Here is a 27,019-nt window from a genome sequence, read left to right on the forward strand (position 1 = left end):
TTTGTTCAGTAGCTTTTCGTTTTATTTTTAGAATGTTGGCTGCTTTTCATTGATACAGACAAAAGATAATAGACATGAAATAACCACAACTAGCAGAACTACCTACTACAGTTTTATCAATATATCAAAATGCTATGTAAAAATGAAATGAAACTAGACAAGGACGAGTAATTATAAAATTCACTATTTATTAACACATTGACAGGTTTCTATAAAATGTGAAATACTGGCTGTATAATGTGACACAAAATGAACATTGTTTTGCTGTGCACGGATGTAGGTAATTTCCCCCATGAGTGGATGAGGAGATGAGCTCTTGAAAGGCACTTCAATAATAGAGTAGGACAGCAGCTGGCCGTCAGGATCTCTCACACACACTTGGAGTCACATGTGGTCATGACAGTAGGCAAAACTTTTAACACTTACCCTGAAAATAAAATTGAAAATGGTTAGTTGTGGTTTAAAGTAAAGGTAACTTTAGTGGGTGACATGCAAACATGCATTTCATAAAAAAGAAAAGCATTACCTTTTGGTTGATAAATTTAGAATGTGTAATACCAAATTAAAACTATTATGTTTGTTGAGCCGATAATTTGTGAGAAATATGTATATACTCTATTATATAAAGTTGCAAGAAAAAGTAAGTGAACCACATGCAGAATCTGTGAAAACGTTAATTTTAACAAAATAAATAAGATATAATACAAAATGCATGTTATTTTTTTATTTAGTACTGTCCTGAGTAAGATATTTTACATAAAAGATGTTTACGTATGGTCCACAAGACATAAAAAAAATAAATAAATAGCTGAACTGATAAAATGACTGTTCAAAAGTATGTGAACCATTGATACTTAATACTGTGTGGTTATATGTATGATCTACGACTGTTGTTTTGTTTTGTGATGGTTGTTCATGAGTCTCTTGTTTGTCCTGATGAACAGTTAAACTGAGCTCTGTTCTTCAGAAAAATCCTCCAGGTCCTGCAGATTCTTCAGTTTTCCAGCATTTTTTGCATATTTGAACCCTTTCCAGCAGTGGCTGTATGATTTTGAGATCCGTCTTTTCAGACTGACGACAATTGAGGGACTCAAACTCGACTATTAAAACAGGTTCGAATGTTCCAGACGGAAACACGATGCATTAAGAGTCAGGGGTGAAAACTTTTTAACTTGAAGATCAAAGTAAAGTGTACTTAATTTGTCTTCCGTGAAACAAAGGGCAGTACTGAGAAAAAAAAAAAAAAAAAAGAAAAAAAAAATGGACATCTTCATCCTGTTCAAAAGTTTTGCAAAAAAATGCAAAAAAATCCTTAAACTGAAGAATCCACAGGACCTGGAGGATTTTTCTGAAGAACAGAGCTCAGTTTAACTGTTCAGAACAAACAAGGGACTCATGAACAACCATCACAAAACATTAAAACAGTCATAGATCATCCAGGTAACAACACACAGTATTAAGTATCAAGGGTTCACAAACTTCTGAACAGAGTTATTTTAATAAATTCAGCATTTTTTTAGTATATATTATATATATATACTAAATATATATATATAAAACAAATGTATGTAAAATATCTTACTCAGGACAGTACTAAAAAAAATTACATGCATTTTGTATGACCTTATTTTGTTAAAATTATTCACATTTTCACAGATTCTGCAAGTGGTTCACATACTTTTTCTTACAACTGTATATATACACTCAAACATGAATTGTTTGTAATAATAATAGTGTTATACTTCATAAATACTTTAGGATTTGGCTATACAACAGTATCTAACATTAAATACTTTATTATAAATACTTTTGGATTTGGCCAACAACAGTATCTAACTTTGTCAAATTGTTCAAAGGATAATACTGCATTGTCAATTTAAAATCAACAGCTTAATTCTCATTAAGAGCGCTCTCTAAAACAGAAACCTTTTTCCAGATGAGATTTCCTTAAAGAGTCTTCTTTATCAGACAGCACCTACAATACAGAAAATAAATATACCAGTATCTCGGTACATTACATAAAGCACATGTTCTTGAAATATCCTGGGGAAATACACAATTATCAGCCGACACACAATGTGACTAAATTAGTCCATTTAGGTGTTAAATAATTAATAATAATAATAATAATAATAATAATAATATAAAAAAAGTTCCCGGAACAAACCTCTGTGGTTGACTAAAGTGAATGCAAGGTCGTCATGAAGCTGAATATGGACAGTTTATTCTGTGATGAGACCAATTAATGCTGGCAGATAAAATTGATAAAAGTACGGAAAATTTAGTTTTTCCGTATAATTGGGGCTAAACTTGGGTAATTACTAAGGGATGTAATTGAATATTGTATTGCTTTTGTGTATGTATATATAGTATGTTTTCATGATAACATCACATTTCATACACAATATACAAGGGTTTTTATACATGAAAATACATAGCTGCCCTGACAGAGTCCCTGACAGAAAAGGTATCACTGTAGAACAAATCTACAGCTCAAGGCAAAAAAAAAGATTTTAAAAACGTAAAAAAGAGATTTAGTGATGCTACAGATGAGATGGGGAACATAAATCCCATAAGCATCAGCTCTCAGAACTGGCTGTTTATTTTTAATCAGAGCTTTGCTTTGTGTTAGATCTAAACATGCCTTTAGGAGTGACCTGGATAAAGGGCCTTGAAGAGGTCTTGTCCCTTTGAAAGCAGAGGCAGGCAGGAGGATGATGGACAGACGTGTCTCCGTTGGCCAGAGTATATACTCGAACACAAAGAAACAATGGGAGAAATAGCACAAACAGCAGTTAGTGTCGATGAAACTAAACCCACCATAAAGGTTCCTAAGACGCTGAATTATGTTTTTACAGCGTTATTAAGATTAACTTGAAAGACAGACAACTTGCGGGAAGTATAAATTTGTGTTTTTTGCACCACCAAACATCTTTATTTTATGTTGTTTAATGATGACAAATAATGTGAATTTACAGTAAATTCAAATTATTCCATTATCATGCAGGACAGACTTGGCAAAAGATAACAGGCAGATAATTCTTCCAGCATGAGCTATACTTTATGACCGCTGTATCTTTAAGGAATTGAGATATGAATAAAGAAGCAATTACCGCTTGTAACAAGCAGATTCATAGATCAGAGCAGGAAAACCCCTGTATCAAAAGACAACATGGTCACAAACACGAGAACAGTCACAGTAAAAGACATCTAAATTGTCTACACATAGCGAAAAACACACCAGAGGGTTTGTACAGTAGTGCATTGGAAACCATACATATTCTCATGCATATTGAAAAGCACTCAATAGGTTATACAAAAACTATGACACTTAAGTGTGACAACTCTGAAAAAGGTGAGGTATGTCTATCAGAGGCAGTACACTGAAGGTGCTTGGTCCATTGTAAATACTTGGATTCACTCTTACCCTCAATGTCAACCATAAACGGTGCCATCCATTTTTGAGACAGCGACTGTCAGTCTTTTCATTCATTCTGACTGTTTTGTCTCTGTGAGAAACACCACAACAGAAGCTCTGTTCCAAAACCTAGTGAGCTACCTCACCGTCTACTTTAGGCAGCCTAGTGGTCACACTTGGGGTAAAAGAGTCAGTATTTAATCGTTTTACACTTTTTTTTTAAATGACAAATTTCATTATTGAGCAATACACACTAACATTCAATAGTTTGGGGTCAGTAGTTTTTTTGTTTGTTTGTTTGTGTTTTTTTTTAAAGAAATTGAAACTTTTATCCAGCAAGGATGCTTCCAACTGTGGTTGGAATAACTGCAACTTTTTATCTCACAATTCTAATTTTTTCCCCCTCACAATTCCGAGTTTAATTCTGTCTTTTTTCTCAGAATTGCATGATATAAACTCGCAATTGTGAGTTATAAAGTTAGAATTTTGTGATTAAAAAGTCACAGTTGTGTGTTATAAAGTCCAATTATGACTAAATAAAGAATGACTTTTCAGAATTGGGAGATATATACTCAGAATTCTGAGAAAAAGTCAGTGTTTATTTCCTCATAATTGGACTTTATAACTCACAATTGCGAGTATCTCTCACAATTCTGAGAAAAGTCAGAATTGTAAGAAAAATGTCTAATTGCGATATATATAGTTTATCTCTCACAATTCTGACTTTATAACTTGCAATTGCAAGTTATATCTAGCAATTGTGACTTTATATCACACAATTCTGAAAAAAAAAAAAAAAAAAAAAAAAAAAAATCAGAATTATGAGATGTAAACTCAATTGTGAGAAAAAAAAGTCACAATTATCCTTTATGATAATTTGTTTCATGGCGGAAACAAGCTTCCATATCCAGCTGATCAAAAGTGACAGTAAGGACATTTAAAATGTTCCAAAATATTTCTATTTCAAACAAATGCTTTTCTTTTGAACTTTATATTCATCAAGAATCTAGAAAAAAATTATCAGTTTTTACAAAAATATTAAGCAGCACAACTGCTTTTTATTTAAAAATTTAATATTTCATAATATTTCTGTTTTTAACTATTTTTGAACAAATAATTGCAAAAAAAAAAAAAAAAAAAAAAAAAAAAAAAAAATCCAACCCCAAACATTTGAATGGTAAGAAATTGCATATCTATGATGCCTCACTAGGCTTTGCAACAGAGCAACAAGGAGACAAAATGTTTTAATACGTGTCCATTTCTCCAAATTACATTTTGTTAAAAATGCAGGAGAAGCCAAAAGGGCTTATTTTGGGCTTGAAAAGAACGCAAAATGACGATGCCGTTTGTTTTGGAAGGGTTAGCTTACCTTCAGTGTACCAATAGAGGTGTACAACCTGCCTTTACAGAGGAGGCTTTCCCTGCAGACCAGGTCAAGCAGGACCCAAGACCTCAGATTCAGCAGAAACACACCTAGGGCAAGGGGCATGCCGTGGGCCTGCACGCCAGGTTGCGTTCTCACTCTCACACCTAAGGGAGGGTGGATATAGACAGCATTTATGCTGGCCTGACTCATGTCACACTCTAAACAGTCCTTGGTGGTTGTAATATTTGGTTTACATCAAATTCTAGTATTTTACATAAAATATACGTTGTACGAACTTTCGTTCTTCTTACATTCTGAACCTTGATCATAATATCAAATATATCTGACAATATCATTTTAGCTGCTACAAGAAGCTGTGTATGAAACATGCAATCTGAACAATATAGATTATCTTGAAAGAATTTTCTCTTTACATTTTATGGGGTGCACTGTAGGTCATCTAAAATAAAGTAAATCTTGAGTGTGTCCTGCTCTGATAATTACTACAAATCAGAAATAAAAATAAAATAGCATGGCAATAAAATATGCAAATGTCTTTTGTTTTCTGAGTCATATCTGCAGATACAAAACCATCATGAGTCTCTGAGGTACGCTGCTGATCATATCCTCTCCTGGATGAAAGGATGCTGTAATGCCTGGTTGATGGTGATCCGCTTGGCAGGGTCCAGCATCAGGATCTGGTCCAACAGATCTTTGAGCTGGAAGACCTTCTTTCGCTGGTCCTCTGGTAGTGCCTGGCGACCCACCATGTCAATCGACAAGTCCTTAGTTGGGTTAATGGTGCTCATGACCGTGACCTTTTCCTGCAGAGAAAGAGAAGAATGTGAAAGGTCAAAAGAAAATAAATGGCTTTAAATAGTCTGAAGTATTTCGTAAAGAAAATGGTCATAGTTGTAAGTATTGCTGCACAATTAATAGGAATTAAACAGAATTCACAATATGGCTTAGTGAGATTATCATATTGAAAAGGCTACAATTTAATTCGATAGTAATAATAAAATGCACTGTGTGTTTCAGAGTGAAGCGCAGCGCTGTTCCTTTACACAAACAAAACAACTGTGAATGGAATATATATAACACTTACCCTCTCAGTGACCTTATCAACCTCTGTGTACAAAAAGTTCAAGTTTTGGTCAAAGTGCTGGTCCTTGAACAGACCCTTCCTGATCATCTGTGAATATCAAAGAATATTTGGTCTGTTTTTTTTAGTATATTTTGTTTTAATTTTCCTAATATCTGTCCTATAAATTAATTCTTACTTTATTAGGCAATTTTCCTTTCAGGTCCATGGCGAGTTTTAGCATGTGGTTATTTGTCTTTCCAGGGAAAAGGATTTTCCCTGTGTATAGTTCATAGAGAGTGCAGCCTACAGACCACATATCGATTCCATAATCATATGATTTTCCGATGACTGCAAAAAGAGGAAGAAAAACTCTAATCTTAAAAACAAGCTTAACCCAAGTTTTATCTTTAATTTGTTAAGTTAATTAGGTACATTTGCTTTCTTAGTTCAGTTCACAGTACACTTACCGATCTCAGGTGCCCTGTAGAAACGGCTGACGAGATATGGTGTTATGTCATTGTCAGCAACATGTGACGCTGAGCCAAAGTCGCACAACTTGAGAATGGTTTTTGATTCGTTAACCTTCAGGGAGAGTCAAATACATTCAACTTATAAGACACAGAAACGAAAGCTAGAATATTTACAGCAAGAGAGTGCGACTCACCAGAATGTTGTCGGGTTTGATGTCAGCATGCAGAATGTTGCAGCGTTTGAGCAGTTTTAGAGCCAGGAATAGCTGCTGGCTGTATGAGCGCACAGCCTTGATGTGTAGCCCAACATCCTTGCCATACTTCCTCAACACCTCCCGCAGGTTCATGCTAATGCCAGAACAAGAAAGTTGCTTTAAGAGAAGAGCTCAAGCTGCCTTGATAAGAAACTATGCATGTGAATGTGTTGTCTGTAATGTACCTAAGCGGTTCGAACACCAGACACAGATGCTGCTTGTGATAAAAGTGTCTAAACAGACGCAAGCAGTGGAACTTATCATCTGCATCGGCGTCATTCAGTTTTTTCAGAAACTCCAGCTCTTTGAGGCCCGTCTTTTGCCTGTGGGACAAAACAAAGGCATCGGTCACATGAAGACCACATCCATATCTGCTCTAAATCTCATTTCTTGTCCAAATAAATCCTTACAATATTTATTGAGAACATTGTTCTCAATTGTAAACATATCAAATCACAATGTATGGTGTTGGTTAAGAAATCCAACTGTACCAGACAGAAATGTTTAAAGGTTAAGCATTCAGCTTTTAAGGGAAGTGTCTTACATCATCTCATTGTTGCGTATTATTTTCACCGCCACTTCCTGATTGGCTCGGGCCAAGTCTCTGGCTCGGATCACATTACTAAAGACACCCTGTCCAGTGTAGCCATACACCCCGTACCGTTTGTCCAACACCTCGCCGATGTTCACACCTGAATACATTAAAAGAACAATCACGTTTTTGATTTTCTTTTCAACATGACACCTCAGATATTTTTCAGACAAGTTCTGGATTCTACAGATTCAAATACAGCATTTGCTACACAAACTCACGGTAATAGCCCTCTGCATCTGTCCAGTTATCTCGGAGACTTGGGTTCTCCTTAAAGTCCTTTCCTATGCCTGCAGCTCGTAACCTGGCACTCTGTGGAGAGAGATTAGATGACAAATCCACATTGTCAGCACAACTGAATTCAGAGAGTTGATTAAAAAGTTCATTCATGAACGAGTGACTGACAGCGTAAGAGACCATTTGAAAGTCTAAGGGGCCTCGAGATCCAGTGAGCACCACAGAGTCAGATTACCCATTTGGGCAAAAAAAAGCTTTGAACAAAGATTCCAGTACAGAAACAACAGCTTGCAGAGTACTATGCAACTCTACCTGTAGAGATCCCCTTACATGGACAAATTCAATCAAATTTAGGGGCTTGCAAAGCCACTGACCTATACAATGGAAAGCAGGAACTTGACTACTCACGTCAAAGTAAGCAGTGAACATGTCATCTGACTCTGTGAACATATCAGGGGCTGGTGGCTTTTTCAGATTAGCACCTAAAAAAAACAAAAAACAATGCAATGAAAGGAACGTAGACTTGCTGATAATGTATCAGACCACCTTGTATCACATTAGAGTGAATATTTCATGTCTCATATTTTCGCCTTCCTTAACAACTGATATGAGAGGTGTTTTGGACTTTATACTGACATCTTGGCATGGTTGTAGCATCAAGCAAATGTTTTCGGTAACCAGTACTGTCACAGAAATGTCAAAAATAGGAGGGTTACATTACAAAAGTAGTAGCGTGGATGTGAATCTATGAATTGATTTGATTCAGTAAACAGTCAGTAGTAAAATAAGAATAAACAAATTACTAACGATAGCACAAATAAATACAATAGAATAAAAGATACAAATGTAATAAATTGCTTAAGTTTTTCCAGGTAGGTTTAACAGTAGTAGGTAAGTTTACGTTCACTTAGAACTTAAGTTAAACGATTGCGTTTATGTGAATACTTGGCATAATCAACATTGTGACAATATTTTAGTGTGTATTGGACCATTTAAGCGCAACAAGCCGCGAGAAAAAGAATTCAATTTGGCATTCGCGAGCTGTTCCTGGTTGGGAAACACTGGTCTAGACCACTGATTTGACTAAAGTCTTTCTCTCATGTGAGTGTACATCATTTTTTGTCAAAATCAATACTGATTTCTTTATGTGTAAAACATTTTAAAGCGGAAAGTACAAGTTTAATTAAAGGTTATTTTGCAGATTACATACCCGTTTTCTCTTGAGAGACAAGACTATGCTTCGCCTTCACATTATCCTCAAATGTGTCCAGGTTCTCTTGCTCGTAGGCTTTGACATCAGCAGCCACGCGCTCAAGGATGTCATCAGGTGACGGCGATCGGCTACGAGAGCTACTCTGAGGACTGCCATGATCTGAGAGTCCTGACATGTTACTGTCCTCATTCACTGGCTTATATTTCTGTATAGGACATATTACAAATACAATCATATTACATACTCTACCGTTCAAAGCTTTGGGGTCAGTAAGATATTAACTGAAATTATAATTATTATTATTTTTTTTAAAGAAATCTCTTAAGGCTGCATTTAATCAAAAATACAGTCAAAACAGCAATATTGTGAAATATTATTGAAACTGTGATGGCAAAGCTGAATTTTCAGCAGCCATTCCTCCAGTCTTCAGTGTCACACGAGCCTTCACAAATCTTTCGAATTATGTTGTTTTGTTGCTCAAGAAACATTTCTTATTATAAAGACAGCATTTATTTTAAATCTTTCAAATCATTATAATTGTCTTTACTATCACTTTTTTAAAATCAATTTAATGCAGAAAAAAATTAGAAATATTCTGACCTGCATGATGGCTAGGCGTTTAAGTCTTCTCTGCTCTATCAAAGCCTCCTCGTCCTCTTCATCAACATCATAGTCCTCCATCCTAGACACAGATAGTAGTATACATATTTAAAACAAATGATCAACAACATTAAAGCAAAACATAATTTTCCTTAATACTCACACTTCATCATCCGAGTCCTCCTGCTCAGCCTTCATCCCTTCAGACAGACTGCCCTTAAACATGTCTTCTCTTTCTCTGCTCCTTCTCCTCCACCTTTCCTGGGATCCCGAACGCCCCTGCTGTCGGCGCTCCATCCTGTCACGCTCCCTAGATCCACACAGTATTAATGCAGTTTTAATGCTACCGAGAGATTAAAAAGGGCATTGCAGAAAGAAACAGCTGTTTGGGACTTAATCATCCACTTTACACATTAGGTGGCACATAATTCAGCAGTTACAGCATTCACAACACACATGTAAACGTCCCAGAAGCAAGACTGAAAACAGTGGCAGCACTGAGACATGGCCCTTGTCATTAAAAGCTCCTCATTCAAAAAACAAACAAATCTGTTTACCATTATTTCTGCAGAGGAAAAATTTAAGAATTATTTTTGAATTTATTTTTCGCTTGCCAAAATTTTGAAGCCACTTGGACAGTTGTATCCTCTAAATGAGGAATTGCAGTGTTGCACAATTTTAAAAGCTACAGTACACCAATCACCTGTATCTGAAAGGAGACCTGCTACTTCGTCTTCTAGGAGAACGGGATCTTCGTCTGAAAGGCGAGTGGTTTAACCTTCGTCTGGAGCTCAGACAGGGGCTCTCCTCTCTACGGCCCCCGACCTCATCACGAGATCGCATCCTGGGAATATAACAAAAAAGTATGAAAGTGAGTTTACATTTTTTTAGGGGGGTAACAAGGAACATATGAACAATATTAGTAATAAGGTGTTTTATTAACTATATAACTTATTAATAGATTTTTAATTAAATCCATTATAGTATTTATTAGCATTTTAGCTTGTGTTTGCATATTTTCAGTTAATCTAATTTTAGTTTAAGTGTTGGTAATATTTCAGTTTTAGTAAATAGTACTTCAACTACAATTTTTATCCAATATTTAAGTTTTTTTATTGCAATTTTTTTCAAATAAATTATTTTTTAATATTTTTAGATTTAGTTTTAGTTAACAACAACACTGATTAAAGGGTTAGTTCACCCAAAAATGAAAATTCTGTCATTAATTACTAACCCTGATGTCGTTCCACACGCCTAAGACCTTCGTTCATCTTCTGAACGCAAATTAAGATATTTTTGTTGAAATCTGATGGCTCCGTGGACCATGAGGCCTGCATAGGGAGCAATTACATTTCCTCTCTCAAGATCCATAAAGGTACTAAAAATATTTCTAAATCAGTTCATGTGAGTACAGTGGTTCAATATTATTATAAAGTGACGAGAATATTTTTGGAGCGCCAAAAAAACTAAATAGCGACTTATATAGTGATGCCCGATTTCAAAACACTGCTTCAGGAAGATTCGGAGCGTTATGAATCTCGTGTCGAATCAGCGTTCGGAGCGCCAAAGTCACGCGATTTCAGCAGTTGGCAGTTTGACACGCGATTCGAATCATGATTCGTCACAAAAGATTCATAACGCTCCAAAGCTTCATGAAGCAGTGTTTTGAAATCGGCCATTGCTATATAAGTTGTTATTTTGTTTTTTTTGGTGCACTAAACATATTCTCGTTGCTTTATAATATTAATATTGAACCACTGTACTCACATGAACTGATTTAAATATGTTTTTAGTACATTAATGGATCTTGAGAGAGGAAATGTCATTGCTCCCTATGAAGGCCTCGCGGAGCCATCGGATTTCAACTAAAATATCTTAATTTGCGTTCCGAAGATGAACAAAGGTCTTACGGGTGTGGAACGGCATGAGGGTGAGTAATAAATTACATTATTTTCATTTTTGGGTGAACTAACACTTTAACAGACAGAATACATGGATGTGATTACACAAAAAAAAAGAGCTTGTGATGGAACTTTAGCCAGTTTGAAAAGTTAGAGCAATGACACAATCGTTTCCATTAAAGATTTAAATGAACAGATCAGGAAAGAAAAATAACCTGTCATTTGGGAGTCTCTGGCGCTCTTCTTCTCTCCGTCTCCTCTCAAACGACCGAGATCGCCCTCTCCTTGGAGGGGATCTATTGTGGCATGAAGATCTGTCCTGTCTGGATGTCCTGTCTGTGCTCTGCACAACAGGGAAATCTTCAGGTGAGCGGTGGCCCCTGGGACGCACAGACAGGCTGTGCTGTTCTGGATCTTGTTTTCTGCTAGGAGACCGATTCTCTTTTCCAGATGAGGCTTCTTTTGAGGGTGCCTTCTCTGATTTCTTGTCTTTCTCCCTGTCAGCTTCTAGCAAGTTGGCGTTTCTTTCTTTAGATCTAGATTTGCTCCTTCTTGCTGAGGATCTGTGGTCTACAATTTGCTCTTCAGGCTGTGTAGTTGATTTTTTATTGCTTGATGGCAATCCCTTGGACTTCACAGGAGATTTGGACCTCTGATTACCGTTTTTGGATCTCTCAATGCTTCGGGATCGTCTCCGCTCTCTCACCTGGCTGGGACCACTAGGCCTCTCACCGATATTAACATCTAACGCAGCCTTACTAACTCTAATTTCTGATTTATGGGCCGGGACTGCTATCTCATCAGACATACTTCTGCCTTCCAGCCAGGAATCAAATTTTTCATCTACGCAATCCTTTTGAGATATTTCAGCATGTGCCTTTGCCATTACATGCTCACTGAGATCTTGTCTCTGTTGCTCACCATTTCGCACAGCCTCCTGGATCTCACCATCCTCCTCTGAATCAGAGTTATAACCCTGTAATATCAGTCCCATACCTGATTGCACAGCCCCTTCCATTAGCTCATTATCAAGCTCTGCTTGAATCATAGCCCTCTGTTTCTCCAGATCCTCCAAAGCAGCAAGATCGTCGAGTCTGGATCGCTTTGGACAGATGATTGCACCTTCATAGCCAGCAGAACAGTCTTTATTGTCACTGAATGAGTCTCTGTGTTTCCGCTTATGTTTGTGTTTGTACTTGTGTTTGTGGTCCTTCTCATCTGGTGAGGGATATTTATGTTTTCTGTGCTTGCTTCGATGTTTGTGTTTTCTTTTCTTGTGTCTTTCCACCCGAGCAAAGTCAATGTTGTTTGCTTTTCTAGCTCCATCTTCGCCGGACACATGTTCATTTTCATCCACACTGTCAGAGCTCTCCATGTCATTCCTGGAAAACAGTAGAGAATAGTAACATGATATTAATATACTTTACAACAAACTTATGAAGATAAATAACTACAATTACGAGGTATTCAAGACTTGTTTCACTGTTGTTAGTTTAAACTTTATAGAAAAATCATACATCTGCTTTTCGTCGACCATAGAGACAGACGGAAGTGTGTTAACAGAAATTGACGAAAACCGCGTGTCAGAAAAGTTATACAGAAATGTTTTCATTTTCAATACATGTAACTTATATTTGAACATCTAAGAACCCAAATAATGCGATCTAAAGACAGTAACGGTGTTACTTACACATAATCCTTCGCTATTGTTTTGGCTAATGCGTCCATGTTCGCCATTTTGATTTATCCTGCTGTTCTTCTGAGTCGTTTGACGAAGAGAGTCGATTCACATTTCAGTTTGGCTGTGATACCATTACTAACTTTGAAATAAACAGTCAACTTGTCTTCCAAATATTTATTTAAAAAGTTCTCAACATTTTCCTCTCACTATACATTATACAGTGGCTATTCGCAAAGGGAATATTGAACTGACTGAATCACTGAATCGACACACTCATCTGTTAAGTTCATTGGGGTGAATCAATCGTTTGGTTTTTTTCCAAACCACGCATGCGCAGTGCGTATGAAACGCAGAAGAACGAAGGGGATCTTAGAAAATGACTTGTTTACGAACATTTGTCATAAATTTAGTGTTCGCTGTTTTGCCCTACACACTTAAACCAATTTAAACAAGTTGTAAAATAGCGTCGTGCACGAAAACAACGTTTAATTTTGTCAGTACATAGACAAATATAGCAAATTTCATCACATTTTATGCTGTGGATGGTAATTACGCCGTGGTCCCTAAACCACACGTTTTCTTCCGCAGCACAAGCTACGTAATTTAAAGAAACCTCTCTGTTTGATGCAGGTACGTACTTAATTTGCACATCCTTCACACATATACACACATACACTCACCGGCCACTTTATTATGTACACCTTTCCCAAATATCTAATCAGAACTTTCTGAAATTAATATTTGGAAAACAGTTTGATTGTTTATTTTGAAGTTATTAACGTTATTGGTATCACAGCCAGACATTGCTAATCGATTCTCTTCATCAAACAACTCAGCAACAAACAACAAAAATTTGGGTTAAACCAAATGGCTTTTTTGGTGACAAATTTGTCCATCAAAACAAACGACAAAAGCAGTGTTAATTGATTATAAAAACCACATAATCTCATTGTTAACACTTAATAAAACTTCAACATTAATTATATCTCCATTATGTTTGTTTTTTTACACTTTTAAAAAACATATTCTTCAATGACCCAAATACATACCTTTCTCTAACATTAATTCCACAACAATAAATGTTTCATACTTTGGATAATTTTCAAGACTGTCTAATGACTAACTGATCAATTTTCCTTCTCCTCCACTGTTTCTTAGAATGGGTGGGTTTAAAGACACGTACCAAGACGTTCAACCAGTAACCCTTCGAATTTCAGAAGAAAATGTCACTTCCAGTCTCTACTGCAGCTCAGCCGAGGGCATTGAAGCTCATGTGTCCACTTTAGTGGAAGCTTTCTTAGTTGAAGTATACAGATGTAGAGTCTGTCAATTTACCAGCAACCAAAAAGCCAAGATTAGCCATCATGTCATGGAAAGACATGATCCAGTGTCCCCATGCCCCCATCTGCCATGTCTGGAGAAAGAGGATGAGGAGAGTTTGGGCGTAGGAATGAGGGTTGATGATGAAGAGGAGGTCGATCACAACAGCTCTCCATACGACCTAGACAGCGACCTCCATTCTGGCTCAAAAAGCAACGAGGATCAGATGGAAATGGAGCGGATGTCTTTCCTCCTCCCGATGTACAGCATGTTTCAAAACATCAGCCCACGGTCATGTGACATTGGCCTGGGCTCCAACTCTGATGGCAACTTGCATGTAGCACAAACTTGTGAGGTGAATATAAAGGTTCCTGCAGTGTTATAGTCCAAATGATGACAGAATTCACATTTTTGGGTGGACTATCCCTTTAATTTAGTTTGCAATATGAGAGAATTAAAGGATTAGTTCACTTTCAAATTTAAATTTCCTGATAATTTACTCACCCTCATGTCATCCAAGATGGTCATGTCCTTCTTTCTTCAGTCTAAAATAAATTAAGGTTTTTGATGAAAACATTCCAGGATTATTCTCCTTAAAGTGGACTTTAATGGACTCCAGATGGTTGAAGTTACAGTTTCACTGCAGCTTCAAAGGGCTTTAAACGATCCCAGATGAGAAATAAGGGTCTTATCTAGAGAAACCACAATCATAAAAAAAAAAAAAAAAAAAAAAATTATACATTTTAGCCATAAATGCTCATCTTGAACTAGCTCTCTTCTTCTTCTCTATTTGAATTCCAGCAGTGTAGACACTGCTAAGTGTATTACTGCCCTCCACAGTTCAAAGTTTGAATTAATTGTTATATACTTGCACTGGCATATTGTATATGACAATTTAGTTCAAACTTTGACCTGTGGAGGGCAGTAATACATTTAGCAGTGTCTACACTGCTGGAATTCAAATAGATAAGAAGAGAGCTAGTTCAATATGAGCATTTATGGTTAAAATGTATATAATTAAATTTTCTTTTTTAGAAAATTAGAGATGGTTTCTCTAGATAAGACCCTTATTCCTCTTCTGGTATCGTTTAAAGCCCTTTGAAGCTGCACTGAAACTCTAATTTTGACCTGCAACCGTTTGGAGGCCATTAAAGTCCACTGTATGGAGAAAAATCCTGGAATATTTTCATCAAAAACCTTAATTTCTTTTCGACTGAAGAGAGAAGGACATGGACATCTTGGATGACATGGGGGTGAGTAAATTATCAGGAAATTTTAATTTGAAAGTGAACTAATCCTTTAACCTGTAATCTTTTGTTTTGTGTAGGTGAGCACACTCTTTGAGGAGGGTAGGCACGACGAGGACAGCGAGGAGGAACCTGTGTTTCAGCTGGAGGATGCTAGCACAGATCTGGCTGTTCCTTTGAACAGCGGAATGGACACAGAGGTTCAGGATGAGGAGATGGCCCAGTCGGCTCATCTCATGACTCTTGGGTTGTGCAGAATCTCCAGCACTAAGTGTCAACCTCAGTCTGTGAATTCAGTGAAAAGCCTATCCCATCCAGAAGATGAGCAGGATGCTGGAGATGCTAGCATTGAAGCTGAAATGCAGAAGCCATCCGAGGAGGATGGCGGATTGGCCTGTATCCTCTGCCAGACAGTTGCATCCAGTCGTAGTATGCTAGAGGTGCACCTGAAATGCCATAGTGGAGACCAGGGCTTCAGGTGCCCTCGTTGCGGTTGCGAATCAGAGGAGTGGGTTGATATGGAGCAACACTGGAGGGGACATGGAAAAAGAAAAGGCTCAAAGAGGCATAAATGTAGTGTTTGCCCCAGGACATTTAGAAGAGCTGATTCTCGTGAAGCACATGAAGAAAGGCATAATCAGCGGCATCACTGTCGATCTGAGTCTGGGGGGCTAGTTCAGTGTTCTCTGTGCCTGGAATGGTGTCACTCAGGGAAGGAGTGGGAAATACACCAACAATGTCATTTTCAAGGAGGATTTAAATGCTTACACTGTGATTTCGAAGGTACAAATTATTCTCAGTGAACTGGGTTTACTGTATGCTAAAATTTAAAGCTATAGGTTGGAGTGAAAATTTTGAAAGGCTTCAAGTTTTGAAATTGTTAATATGTGTATAGACAGGATATACAGATCAGAATTGTCTTTGCTGAACTGATTGGCTAGATTTACCCTAAGAATTGGTTGTGATACAAAGCATGATCGCTATAGTAGCATTGTTCTTTATAACATGTGTTTTAATATTTGTCCACACCCATCACATGCAATAAGATATTTTTTAAAGTTTTTTTTTAATCTCAGGAGAGTGAAAATCATAAACCTGGAGTTTAACAATTTTAAACATTTCATTTCTTTTTTCTTTGTCTTGCTCTGTATGTTGTTTCGAGTTTTGCTTTACCTAGTTTTGCTGTTTCTTGTATCTGTCTTTTAGAGAAGTCATGGAAGAAAACTCTGAAGCATATTCACACTCAACACCAACAGGCCGATAAAAATCAAGAGAAACAGATTGATCACAGTATGTAAGTATCTAGTGTCATCCAAATTCATCTTTTGTTATCTAATTCAAAATGCTTTAAAGCAGTGGTACTCAACAGGGGTAACTTAAAGTTATTTAAAATAAATCAATTGCTTTTTCGTTGAAGACATCCTACTGTCTTGGAAAACCAGGATATACAATATGAGGTGGCCTAATTTTAAAAGAATGAGTTTTAGACCTGGAAAAGTCATGTTAAAAAATCAAGTTAAAAATCAAGTTAATAAAATACTAAAACATCATAGGTATTTTTATAATGAATATACATTTTTCTAGGTATGCTAAAGTCTACAGCATTTTATTGAGTAAAAATAAAATATTATAAGAGTAAATATTAAAAAAAAAAAAATCCTTATCTTAAATCCTTATCAAGTAAATCACAAAAGACTGTAAAAAAAAAAAAAAAAAAAAAAATCTCAAAAATCGCAAATGATCTTGAACTTAAGCGCATCCAGCTGGATTCAGTTCTCCGCGTTGTAAACGACACCTAATTAATGTCATTTACATCTAAAAGATCAACAGTCATCGTCCAAATCCTTTCATTTAGAATGGTGAGCTGCAAGAATAGCTTAGATTTCCAAAGCCTGCAGTAATCTGACAAGGAAATGTGCGTACGTCTGCTCAGACCCTGACTTGGGGTTAAGCACTTTTCCACGTCAAATAATAAATATGAGCGTTGGCGTGGATTTAAGCGTACACACACTCTAAGATCAAATCTGTGCGTACACATGGATTTATAAATGAGGCCCCTGGAATCTTGAAATTTACAGAAACAACGAGTGTCTGTAGATTAAATTTATTCAAATGTTCTTGTGGACAACAGAGGTCTCCAAGTCAAAAATGCTGAGAGTCACTGCCTTATTAAAGAGTATTTGGTGAGATGGTTGACTGTCAGACTGCAGAAACCCCTGTTTAATGATGACTTCTTTGTTTGTACTCAGAGAAAACCAGCAACTTAACAAATCCACCAAATACCCAGAATGCCTCAGAGGTATGAAGCCAGAGTCATGGTCCCAGGTTAGGAAGAAGAGGTTAAAAAACAGGATTGTGGGAAGGGAAAAGAGCAATGAAGGAGGAAAGGACAGAATGGGTCACCTGAAGGGTGAGACAGCTGTTGGACTCCCTGTTTCCAGACGGAAAGAGTTCTGCTGCAACCTCTGTGACAAGTACAAGAATATTTTTTTCTTTGTTATATTATCTTGACAAAGAGACTGTTATTGAAGTGCATCTTAATCTGGTTGCATTTTTATAGTACATACTTTAACATTCAAAGGTTTGGCGTTGGTAAGATTTTTGAAAGACGTCTCTTATGATCACCAAGGCTGCAATTATTTAACCAAAAATACTACAAGACAGTAATATTGTGAAATATTATTACAACTGTTTTCTAATTTAATATATTTTAAAACATATTTACTATGGTGTTGGCAAAACTGAATTTTCAGCATCATACTCCCTTCTTCAGTGTTACATGATTCTTCAGAAATCATTCTAATATGCTGATTTGGTGCTTAAGAAACATTTACTATTATCACAATCGGAAAAGGTTGTTTTGCTTAATATTTTTGTAGAAATTGTGTTGTATTTCTTCAGGATTCTTTGATGAATAGAAGGGTCAAAAGAACAGTATTTATTTGAAATGGAAATCTTTTGTAAAATTATAAATGTCACTTTTGAACAATTTAATGTCCATGCTGAATTAAAGTATGAATTTCTTAAAAAAAAAAAAAAAATCGTACTGCCCCCAAACATTTGAACTGTAGTGTATAATAGTACAAATGTGAAGTATCTGTCAGAATATACGAAAAAATATTTAATATATAGAATAGGAATAGAATATAGAATCCTTTGAGATAACTCTTAATTGTCAGTTTATCTCTATCTATCTCTCTACAGGAAGTTTTCCACCAAGTTGACCATGCGGCGTCACATGGGCATTCATCAAGGAGATAAGCCATTTAAGTGCCCACACTGCCACTACTGCACTCGTCTCAAAGCCTCGCTCAAACAGCACCTCCGCATCCACACAGGTGCAGTTGCAAGCACATTGTTGATATCTTTCTTTAAAGCTGCTGACCGTAACTTTTTTTTGTGTTCAAAATTTACAAAAATTATATAATGAGAATGTACAACATGAATCCATTTTCCAAACCGTGTTTTTGTCTTACCCTGAATCATTATGGTACACTTATAATAAGTGTTTATATTCTGACTATTTCAGACAGGACTGGTAGGACCCGCCCCAGAGTATCACAGTAACTGCGTGACTCGCCATAAATATATACAGAGAAAAGTAACTCTGGCTACAATGTTCTTCCACAAGACGTGTACAGTTCTGTTTATTAACCGCTAGAGGGACAAAAATCGAGGACTGCCGCTTTAAAGGATTAGTCCACTTTCAAATAAAATTTTCCTGATAATTTACTCACCCCCATGTCATCCAAGCTGTTCAGGTCTTTCTTTCTTCAGTCGAAAAGAAATTAAGGTTTTTGATGAAAACATTCCAGGATTATTCTCCTTTATAGTGGACTTCAATGGACTCCAATCGGTTGAAGGTCAAAATGACAGTTTCTGTGCAGCTTCAAAGGGCTTTAAACGATACCAGACGAGGAATAAGGGTCTTATCTAGCAAAACAATCGGTCATTTTCTAAAAAAAAATAACTGTATATGCTTTATAAACACAAATGATTGCCTTGCAAGTGTTTAAGCTTTCTGTATTATTCAGAAAGCGTACACTGTATGTCCTACGCCTTCCCTATTATACTTACGGAACGAACGCAGCGCCAGTTCCTTTTTTTTCCGTAAGTCGACTAGGTAAGGCGTAGAACATACAGCGTAAGCTTTTTGAAGAATACAGAAAGCGGAAGCATGTGCAGGGCTATCATTTGTGTTTATATACAGTTGTATTTTTTTTAAGAAAATGACCAATCGTTTCTCTAGATAAGACCCTTGTTTCTCGTCTGGTATCGTTTAAAGCCCTTTGAAGCTGCACTGAAACTAATTTTGACCTTCAACCATTTGGAGTCCATTGAAGTCCACTATAAAGGAGAACAATCCTGGAATGTTTTCATCAAAAACCTTAATTTCTTTTTGACTGAAGAAAGAAAGACATGAACATCTTGGATGACATGGGGGTGAGTAAATTATCAGGAAATTTTAATTCAGAAGTGAACTAATCATTTAATATTAAACACTTTTTTTATATATATATATATATATATATATATATATATATATATATATATATATATATATATATATATATATATATATATATATATATTACACAAATGTTGCAGTGGCAATAGATCATTGTTTTCAGAATGACAGTGACACATCTTGTCCATCACCTTTATTAGTCCTGGTCACTAAACTGAAATTATGACCAGAGCCAGGCCGTTAAATGACTTTCCCACGCTACTTTAATTAGAAATGTAGCAAATATATGGAGAGAGACGGCTCATGGTGACATGCAGAGATTTAGAGCTTCCTTTCAAAAGACTGGTTCTCATAGAACAGTTGCCATGACATTGCACTGCCTGAGTGTGAGAATTCCAGTGATGTGTTTTTCTGTTTGCTTTAGGTGAGAAGCCATACAAGTGTTCGCAGTGCGCCTATGCTTCTATTGACAGAAGCTCTCTGCGCCGACACTCAAGGACGCACACACAAGAAAAGCCTTACTGCTGCCAGTACTGTCCATACAGCAGGTACATGCAGTCGCCTGTCATAAAGTCGACAGACTACACTTGTTTCATACTACGTCTGTAGCTAAGAATAATTCTCTGCGTTTCGCTTCAGCATCCAGAAGAAGAGCTTAGACCTCCATTCACGCCGTCATCACACAGGAGAGTCGTTCCCCTGTCACCTGTGCCAGTATTCCACACCAGACCGCCAGCTTCTGGTGCGACACATGAGGAAACATCACAGTGCTGAACAAACCGCCGCACTGGGGCAGAGGAACAGCTCTGGTTCTGGCTCCCAATCCGCACCTTCTCAAAGAGCACGGACATCCAAATGATATTTATGATTGATTTGTAGATAAAATTGATTTTTATATATGTTTTAATTCCCTTGCCTTTTATTTCCGTCAATTATTTTAGAATGACAAAGCAAAGTATTGTTTTCTTATGATTTGATAAGTTTGGTGGAATATAGGTGAATGTAATTTACTCTATTTCAGTGGGTGGTTAATAAAAGCTTTAAAATAGTAAGCGATTAAAGGATTGACCAAATGCCATGACACAGCATTTGTAATACTGCGCTTAAAACTACAAGCAAATCCCACCACCAATCCAATAGAAACTGGATTATCCCACCTGTTGCCCAGTGCACGAGCAGCCTAATTTTACTTTAAAGGATTAGTCCACTTTTAAATAAACGTTTCCTGATAATTTACTCACCCTCATGGCATCCAAGATATTCATGTCTTTCTTTCGTCAGTCGAAAAGAAATTAAGGTTTTTGATGAAAACATTCCAGGATTATTCTCCTTATAGTGGACTTCAGTGGTCTCCAGACGGTTGAAGGTCAAAATGACAGTTTCAGTGCAGCTTCAAAGGGCTTTAAACAATACCAGACGAGGAATAAGGGTCTTATCTAGCAAAACAATCGGTCATTTTCTAAAAAAAAATATAACTGTATATGCTTTATAAACGCAAATGATTGCCTTGCAAGTGTTTACGCTTTCCGTATTCTTCAAAAAGCTTATGCCGTATGTTCTACACCTTCCCTATTCTACTACTTCTAAAAAACGAAACTGGCGCTGTGTTCGTTCCGTAAGTAGAATAGGGAAGGTGTAGGACAGACAGTGTAAGCTTTTTGAAGAATACGGAAAGTTGTACCACATGCAAGGCGATAATTTGTGTTTATAAAGCATATACAGTTACATAATTTTCGAAAATGGACGATCGTTTTGCTAGATAAGACCCTTATTCCTTGTCTGGTATTGTTTAAAGCCATTTGAAGCTGCACTGAAACTGTAATTTTGACCTTGAACCGTTTGGAGCCCATTGAAGTCCACTATAAGGAGAATAATTCTGGAATGTTTTCATCAAAAACCTTAATTTCTTTTCGACTGACGAAAGAAAGACGTGAACATGACATGGGGGTGAGTAATTATCAGGAAAAGTTGGACTCATCCTTTAACAGAGGATTACAAGTCTTTTTAAATGTTTGTTTTAAATTGATTTATTTAACTATTTTGTGTTAACGTATTTACTTTAGGAATAACGAGAGGAAAAAAGTAGGTAAAATTACCTCACTTTGTATTTTTTTCAATGACAACAACCAACAGCACTATTGCGGCGGCAACCAATGAGATTGCAGTTAGTGGCCTGCAACTTGATGCGATTGGATACTGCTGGAGAATAGGAACGCCCACTAGCATCTGACAGGAATAACAGATTCATTCGACGACCTTTAACGGTTTAGTGTCTGAACTCGAGAAATTCATGATTTTGGATGAGAGTTCACGGGGAATGCGCACAAATGGGGCTTTTAGAGCTCATTACCTGCAGGCGAAGAGGAAAGCGAAGGAGTTTGAAGTTTGTACAACTTGTGTCAGAAGATTTGCATATCCCACGAAAGTAATCCCACGATTTGCGTTCTGATTTTGATGGATATTTAGCCGTTTAAATTTTTAATTTTTAATTTACGTTTTTGCAGCGGAATACATTTTCTGTCTAACGTATTTATCTAATTTAGAGATAATTTCTATTCAATGTGTTTATGACACGATTCAGTTATGGCAGGTGCTGATATGGATTTCTTGCCTCACTTGAGCGTGAATGACTGTTGGGTCGTTGGGCTCGAGCGCTTCGCTGTTGGTCCTGCTGGAGAAGAAGAGGAGTTTTTCGAGATTAGGACTGAATGGGCTGAAAAAGGCATAACATATCTACGAAGGCGATATCACGATCTAGTGAAACTTGTTAAGAATTTGAGCAAATCATTTCCAGACGACAGAGAACTTTTACCTCAGTCATTGATGCTTGAGGGTATGACGTGACATTTAAAATAGGTGGCCATTTAACTGATTGGAGACTTCATTGTTGTATGTGTTTATGTTTTATCAGCACTACAGAGGATAAAGGAAGCAGAAGAAAATAATGTCGATAGGTTGGATGAAGTGGAAAAATTATTGAGAAATATCATCAAAATGCCACAAAAGGTGATTCTATAGACTAGCCCGCCCATCCCTTATGTCAATAATAATTGTATTGATGCCCTATTGTACGTACAATAATTATGCAAGTCATTTACTTTACAGTTCTCTCAGTCTGAGGCAGTTCTTACATTTTTCAAGACTTCTCCACTTGACTATACCTTGAAAACTATGTATGAACCAATCCAGCCTTTCTACCAGAGTCCTGTCACTGTAGCTGGTTTGTATTCATGAGTTCTCCTGATCTTACAGAGAACTGACTTTTAAACACATTTTTAAGCTAATATAATATTATACTTTTCTACAGATGTCAGAAGGGCCAATGGGTTTTGTTTGGCCAATACAGAAACTGTTCTTTTTGATGCATATTTACTAGCAGAAGGAGGATCAGAGCCATCTTCAAAGTACAGGTAAATATCTGACAAATGAAAATCCTAATAGTCACTCTTCTAAATCTTATATTGCTCATGTGAGTTTGTCATATGTGGAATCAACATGTACGTAATCGAGTCTTATTTCATCACATCCAGCTCTGAGATTGAGTCCCAGATATGGACGGGAATGAGAATACAAAATGGAGTCCAATGTGTTAAGGAAACTGTGCACAAACCTGAAAAGGGCTTCATGACTCTTGGTACCACTGAAAGTAAAGATACAGACTATCAACCTAAAAAATCACAGATTACCAATAGCAACTTGACGTACCTCCACCTACAAGCCTGTGAGACAGATATCCTTGAATGACTTAATGCACTTGACCACGTCGTAGACATCTTTTTTAGTGTGAAAGTGTACAGAAATGGTCATTTTTAAAGTTTTGTCTTTAAGAATATTTTTAAAATAAAATAATACATTTCTAAATGATTTATAAAGATTTAAATAACTATAAGATTTGTAAAAATGGATAGATTAATATTTTTATAAGATGAACTGTAATATTAATAAAAATATTGAACCAGCTCTGATTAATGTTGGGTTTTTTTCCCTCGAAGACCTTTGTTCATTTTCTGGCATTTACAAATCATATAAAATGTTTAGTTAGCTTGAATAGATCAATTATTGTGAATGAAGGTTATTTTATACTATGTTAGAGATGCACTGATACAAAATGTCTTCACCAATACCGATAACCCATTATTCAGAGTGATATCTGCCGATATGATGCCTATAGTTTGGGGGTTCTGCCTTTTATACCTTATTTTAAATCAATGATAATTTAATTAATTATTTTATTTTTAATTATTATATTTTGAAAAAAAAAATGCAAATAAAACGTTATTTTCTCCATTTCATCAGAGTAACTGGAATCAGTTGTAAACAAACACATTACTCAAATTAATATTAACACACATTAACTAAATTCTGAAGATTAAATTAATATCTCTTAACTTTCTGAATGTTATTAATTCATATAATTAATATTAAACATCAAACTGGTTTCTTAGCATTTTCTTTACCCAGATTATCAGCTGTTTTTAAACTATCAGCTGATAGTCGATAGTGTGAAAATTTGCTTTTATTGGCCGATACCAATTATTGGCCGTTATATAGATGCATCTCTAGAATATATCCTTAGGATGTTTTACATATAGCCAACTGTATGCTGATATCCAAACACCACACCAAATAATATTTAATCAATGAGCATTTAATATAATATTCTTTGGCATTAATGGTTTTCATTCTTGTAAATCATCAAACATGTCTACAGAAATATGCTCCCAATCTGACATGTGTCAGTGAAGCCAGTCTGAATGATGGTTGCAGTCCAGTTTATTCCACAGGTGTTCAGTGGGGTTCAAGTCTGAGCTTTTGTGTAGGCAAGTTCTTCTTCAGTACACAGTAAAAAACAGTGCCAAATTAACACTTAAAGTGTTCATTAATTTATGGGCTTCGCTTTGTGCACAAAGGGGGCACTGTCATGTTGTAAGACAGAAAGAAAAAAAAAATCCCTCGTCACAATTTTGGAAATGCATTATAAAGAATGCCATTGTATGTCTGAGTATTTTAGATTTTTGTTCCCTGAAACTAAAGGGTCTAGCCAAATAGTTTGCCCATTAATTAGAAGCTGCGGCGCTGACATGGTACAATAATTAGTGTTTCACTCAAACTCAAGGTCAAAATAAAACTAAATTCAGTTTTATATAATGACTGGTGAGAATATTACATCTGTTTTTTCTAAAATAGGTAAAGTTTCTGTTGTGAAACAGAATAAAGGCTATGGGCTGCTGATCATTATTTAACTGGAACAGAGAATCATTTCAGTCCACATCCAGGTCAGTGAGCAGTTTCACATGATGAAGGATGTTAATCAGTCCTTATTGGAACAGTCATTGTGCTCCACTTTCGCATTGCATAGATTGATCTGGCTCTCTGCGTCCACTCAGACAATCCATACACCCTTATTTTGAGTCAAAAAGAGTTTTTTTCAATCAACATCTGGCCTAATTTACTACTCTAAACAACAAACAAAGGAAGCATTTTTTGTAGCTAATGAGTTCCAAAAATCGAAACAGCTTTTCGCTGTCTACATTTCCTCCTGGTGACCTCTTTAACGCTCACAGGGTTGTCCAACTCACTGCTCGGGTGTTTGCTAACATTTCATATTACATATTCAAACTTCAAATGATATTATGAAAATAGGGTCATTCGTGTGGAAGAGGACATGTTTCTCTGTGTCAGTGACAGTTATTATCAAACACGATAAATAAAATGGTCTACATCCAATGTTCTCTCTCAAATCTCTTAACTAAAAGTAAAAAAAAACAAAACAAAACATTATTGTCCATCTTGATCTTTTTTATTATTATTGTAAAATGGGTCTCATCTTCAATGTGTTTATACATAAGTGCTTTTTGTAATCAATCATTTGTTGTAATGCACTTTGAGCTGCATTTCTTATATAAAAGGTGCTATACAAATAAAAATTATATTATTTCAATATGTTTGATAATTTAATATGATTCATAAATTATGTTAAAGGATTAGTCCACTTTCAAATAAAATTTTCCTGATAATTTACTCACCCCAATGTTATCCAAGATGTTCATGTCCTTTTTTCTTCAGTCGAGGTTTTTAATGAAAACATTCCAGGATTATTCTCCTTATAGTGGACTTCAATGGACTCCACTGTTAAAGGTAAAAATGACAGTTTCAGTGCAGCTTCAAAGGGCTTTAAGACGAGGAATAAGGGTCTTATCTAGCGAAACGATTGGTCATTTTCTCAAAAAATACAACTGTATATGCTTTATAAACACTTGCAAGTGGTTTCGCCATTCCGCTTTCCGTATTCTTCAAAAAGCTTATGCTGTATGTCCTACGCCTTCACTATTCTACTTATGGAACGAACGCAGCGCCAGTTCCATTTTTTCCATAAGTAGAATAGGGAAAGCGTAGGACATACAGCATAAGCTTTCTGAAGAATATGAAAGTGCGGTTTTGGCGGAACCACTTGGAAGGCGATCATTTGTTTATATAAAGCATATACATTTGTATTTTTTTCGAAATGACTGATCGTTTTGCTAGATAAGACACTTATTCCTCGTCTGATATCATTTAAAGCCCTTTGAAGCTGCACTGAAACTGTCATTTTGACCTTCAACCATCTTGAGGCCATTGAAGTCCACTATAAGGAGAATAATCCTGGAATGTTTTCATCAAAAACCTTAATTTCTTTTCGACTGAAGAAAGAAAGACATGAACATCTTGGATAACATTGGGGTGAGTAAATTATCAGGAAAATTTTATTTAAAGTGGACTAATCCTTTAATACTCAAAAATATTTTTCTTTAATTTCAGATATACAAGGCATTAGTAGCTTATCATGGGTCAGTTTTATAATAATGCTTAAATAGTCCAGTAATAGCAACAGGTTTAATATAAGGTCATCATTTTAAGTGTTTTGTTTACCATTACCATTGGCCAAGTGACCATTTTTGACCATTACAGCAAGCCAAGTTGTGAACTACTTACTGATCAATAATAACTTGTTGGTGCATTGATTAGTATATAAAAAGCTAATGTAGGGAGCCACCATTCACAGACTGACACAGAGAGGAGAACAACACTGGTTATTTAAAACGAGAATTTAACCACTTTTTCACTTATTTTAACAGAATTACCTTCAGTTTTGTTTACGAGAAATTTAGGAAACATCAAGCCACAAAAC

The 27,019-nt window shown here is 36.2% G+C and overlaps 3 protein-coding genes across 5 annotated transcripts; 2 read left to right on the forward strand and 1 right to left on the reverse strand.

Moving 5' to 3' along the window:
* Positions 1-23: 23 nt before the first annotated feature.
* Positions 24-12,959, reverse strand: prpf4ba (pre-mRNA processing factor 4Ba). 3 transcript variants are annotated; one of them, XR_010891923.1, is made up of 17 exons: positions 12,826-12,959; positions 11,351-12,517; positions 9,938-10,078; positions 9,398-9,544; positions 9,235-9,316; positions 8,632-8,839; positions 7,830-7,903; positions 7,406-7,496; positions 7,137-7,284; positions 6,778-6,915; positions 6,533-6,686; positions 6,336-6,450; positions 6,065-6,216; positions 5,890-5,976; positions 2,645-5,608; positions 1,927-1,975; positions 24-427 (listed from the first exon to the last, which is right to left on the reverse strand). XR_010891923.1 is itself a non-coding variant. In XM_067362883.1 (15 exons), the coding sequence occupies exons 1-15, from the start codon at positions 12,870-12,872 to the stop codon at positions 5,405-5,407; spliced, it is 2,955 nt and encodes a 984-aa protein (XP_067218984.1). In that variant the 5' UTR covers positions 12,873-12,959; the 3' UTR covers positions 958-5,404. The 3 variants fall into 3 exon arrangements, 1 of the variants encoding a protein (XP_067218984.1); XR_010891922.1 differs by having other exon boundaries at positions 25-427; positions 1,927-5,608; XM_067362883.1 differs by lacking the exon at positions 24-427 and having other exon boundaries at positions 958-5,608.
* A 221-nt stretch (positions 12,960-13,180) lies between these two features.
* On the forward strand, positions 13,181-21,130 carry si:dkey-154p10.3 (zinc finger protein 260). The gene is made up of 8 exons (XM_067362714.1): positions 13,181-13,446; positions 13,975-14,491; positions 15,464-16,166; positions 16,590-16,677; positions 17,633-17,857; positions 18,588-18,721; positions 20,276-20,399; positions 20,491-21,130. The coding sequence occupies exons 2-8, from the start codon at positions 13,976-13,978 to the stop codon at positions 20,708-20,710; spliced, it is 2,010 nt and encodes a 669-aa protein (XP_067218815.1). The 5' UTR covers positions 13,181-13,446; position 13,975; the 3' UTR covers positions 20,711-21,130.
* Positions 21,131-21,754: 624 nt separating this feature from the next.
* On the forward strand, positions 21,755-23,805 carry LOC137002813 (PX domain-containing protein 1-like). Its single transcript, XM_067362715.1, has 5 exons — positions 21,755-22,684; positions 22,763-22,857; positions 22,957-23,071; positions 23,159-23,261; positions 23,382-23,805. Exons 1-5 carry the CDS (start codon positions 22,435-22,437, stop codon positions 23,593-23,595), a joined length of 777 nt encoding a protein of 258 aa, XP_067218816.1. The 5' UTR covers positions 21,755-22,434; the 3' UTR covers positions 23,596-23,805.
* Positions 23,806-27,019: the final 3,214 nt, after the last annotated feature.

The sequence above is a fragment of the Chanodichthys erythropterus genome, chromosome 16 (assembly GCF_024489055.1).
Source record: "Chanodichthys erythropterus isolate Z2021 chromosome 16, ASM2448905v1, whole genome shotgun sequence".
Taxonomy (NCBI): domain Eukaryota; kingdom Metazoa; phylum Chordata; class Actinopteri; order Cypriniformes; family Xenocyprididae; genus Chanodichthys; species Chanodichthys erythropterus.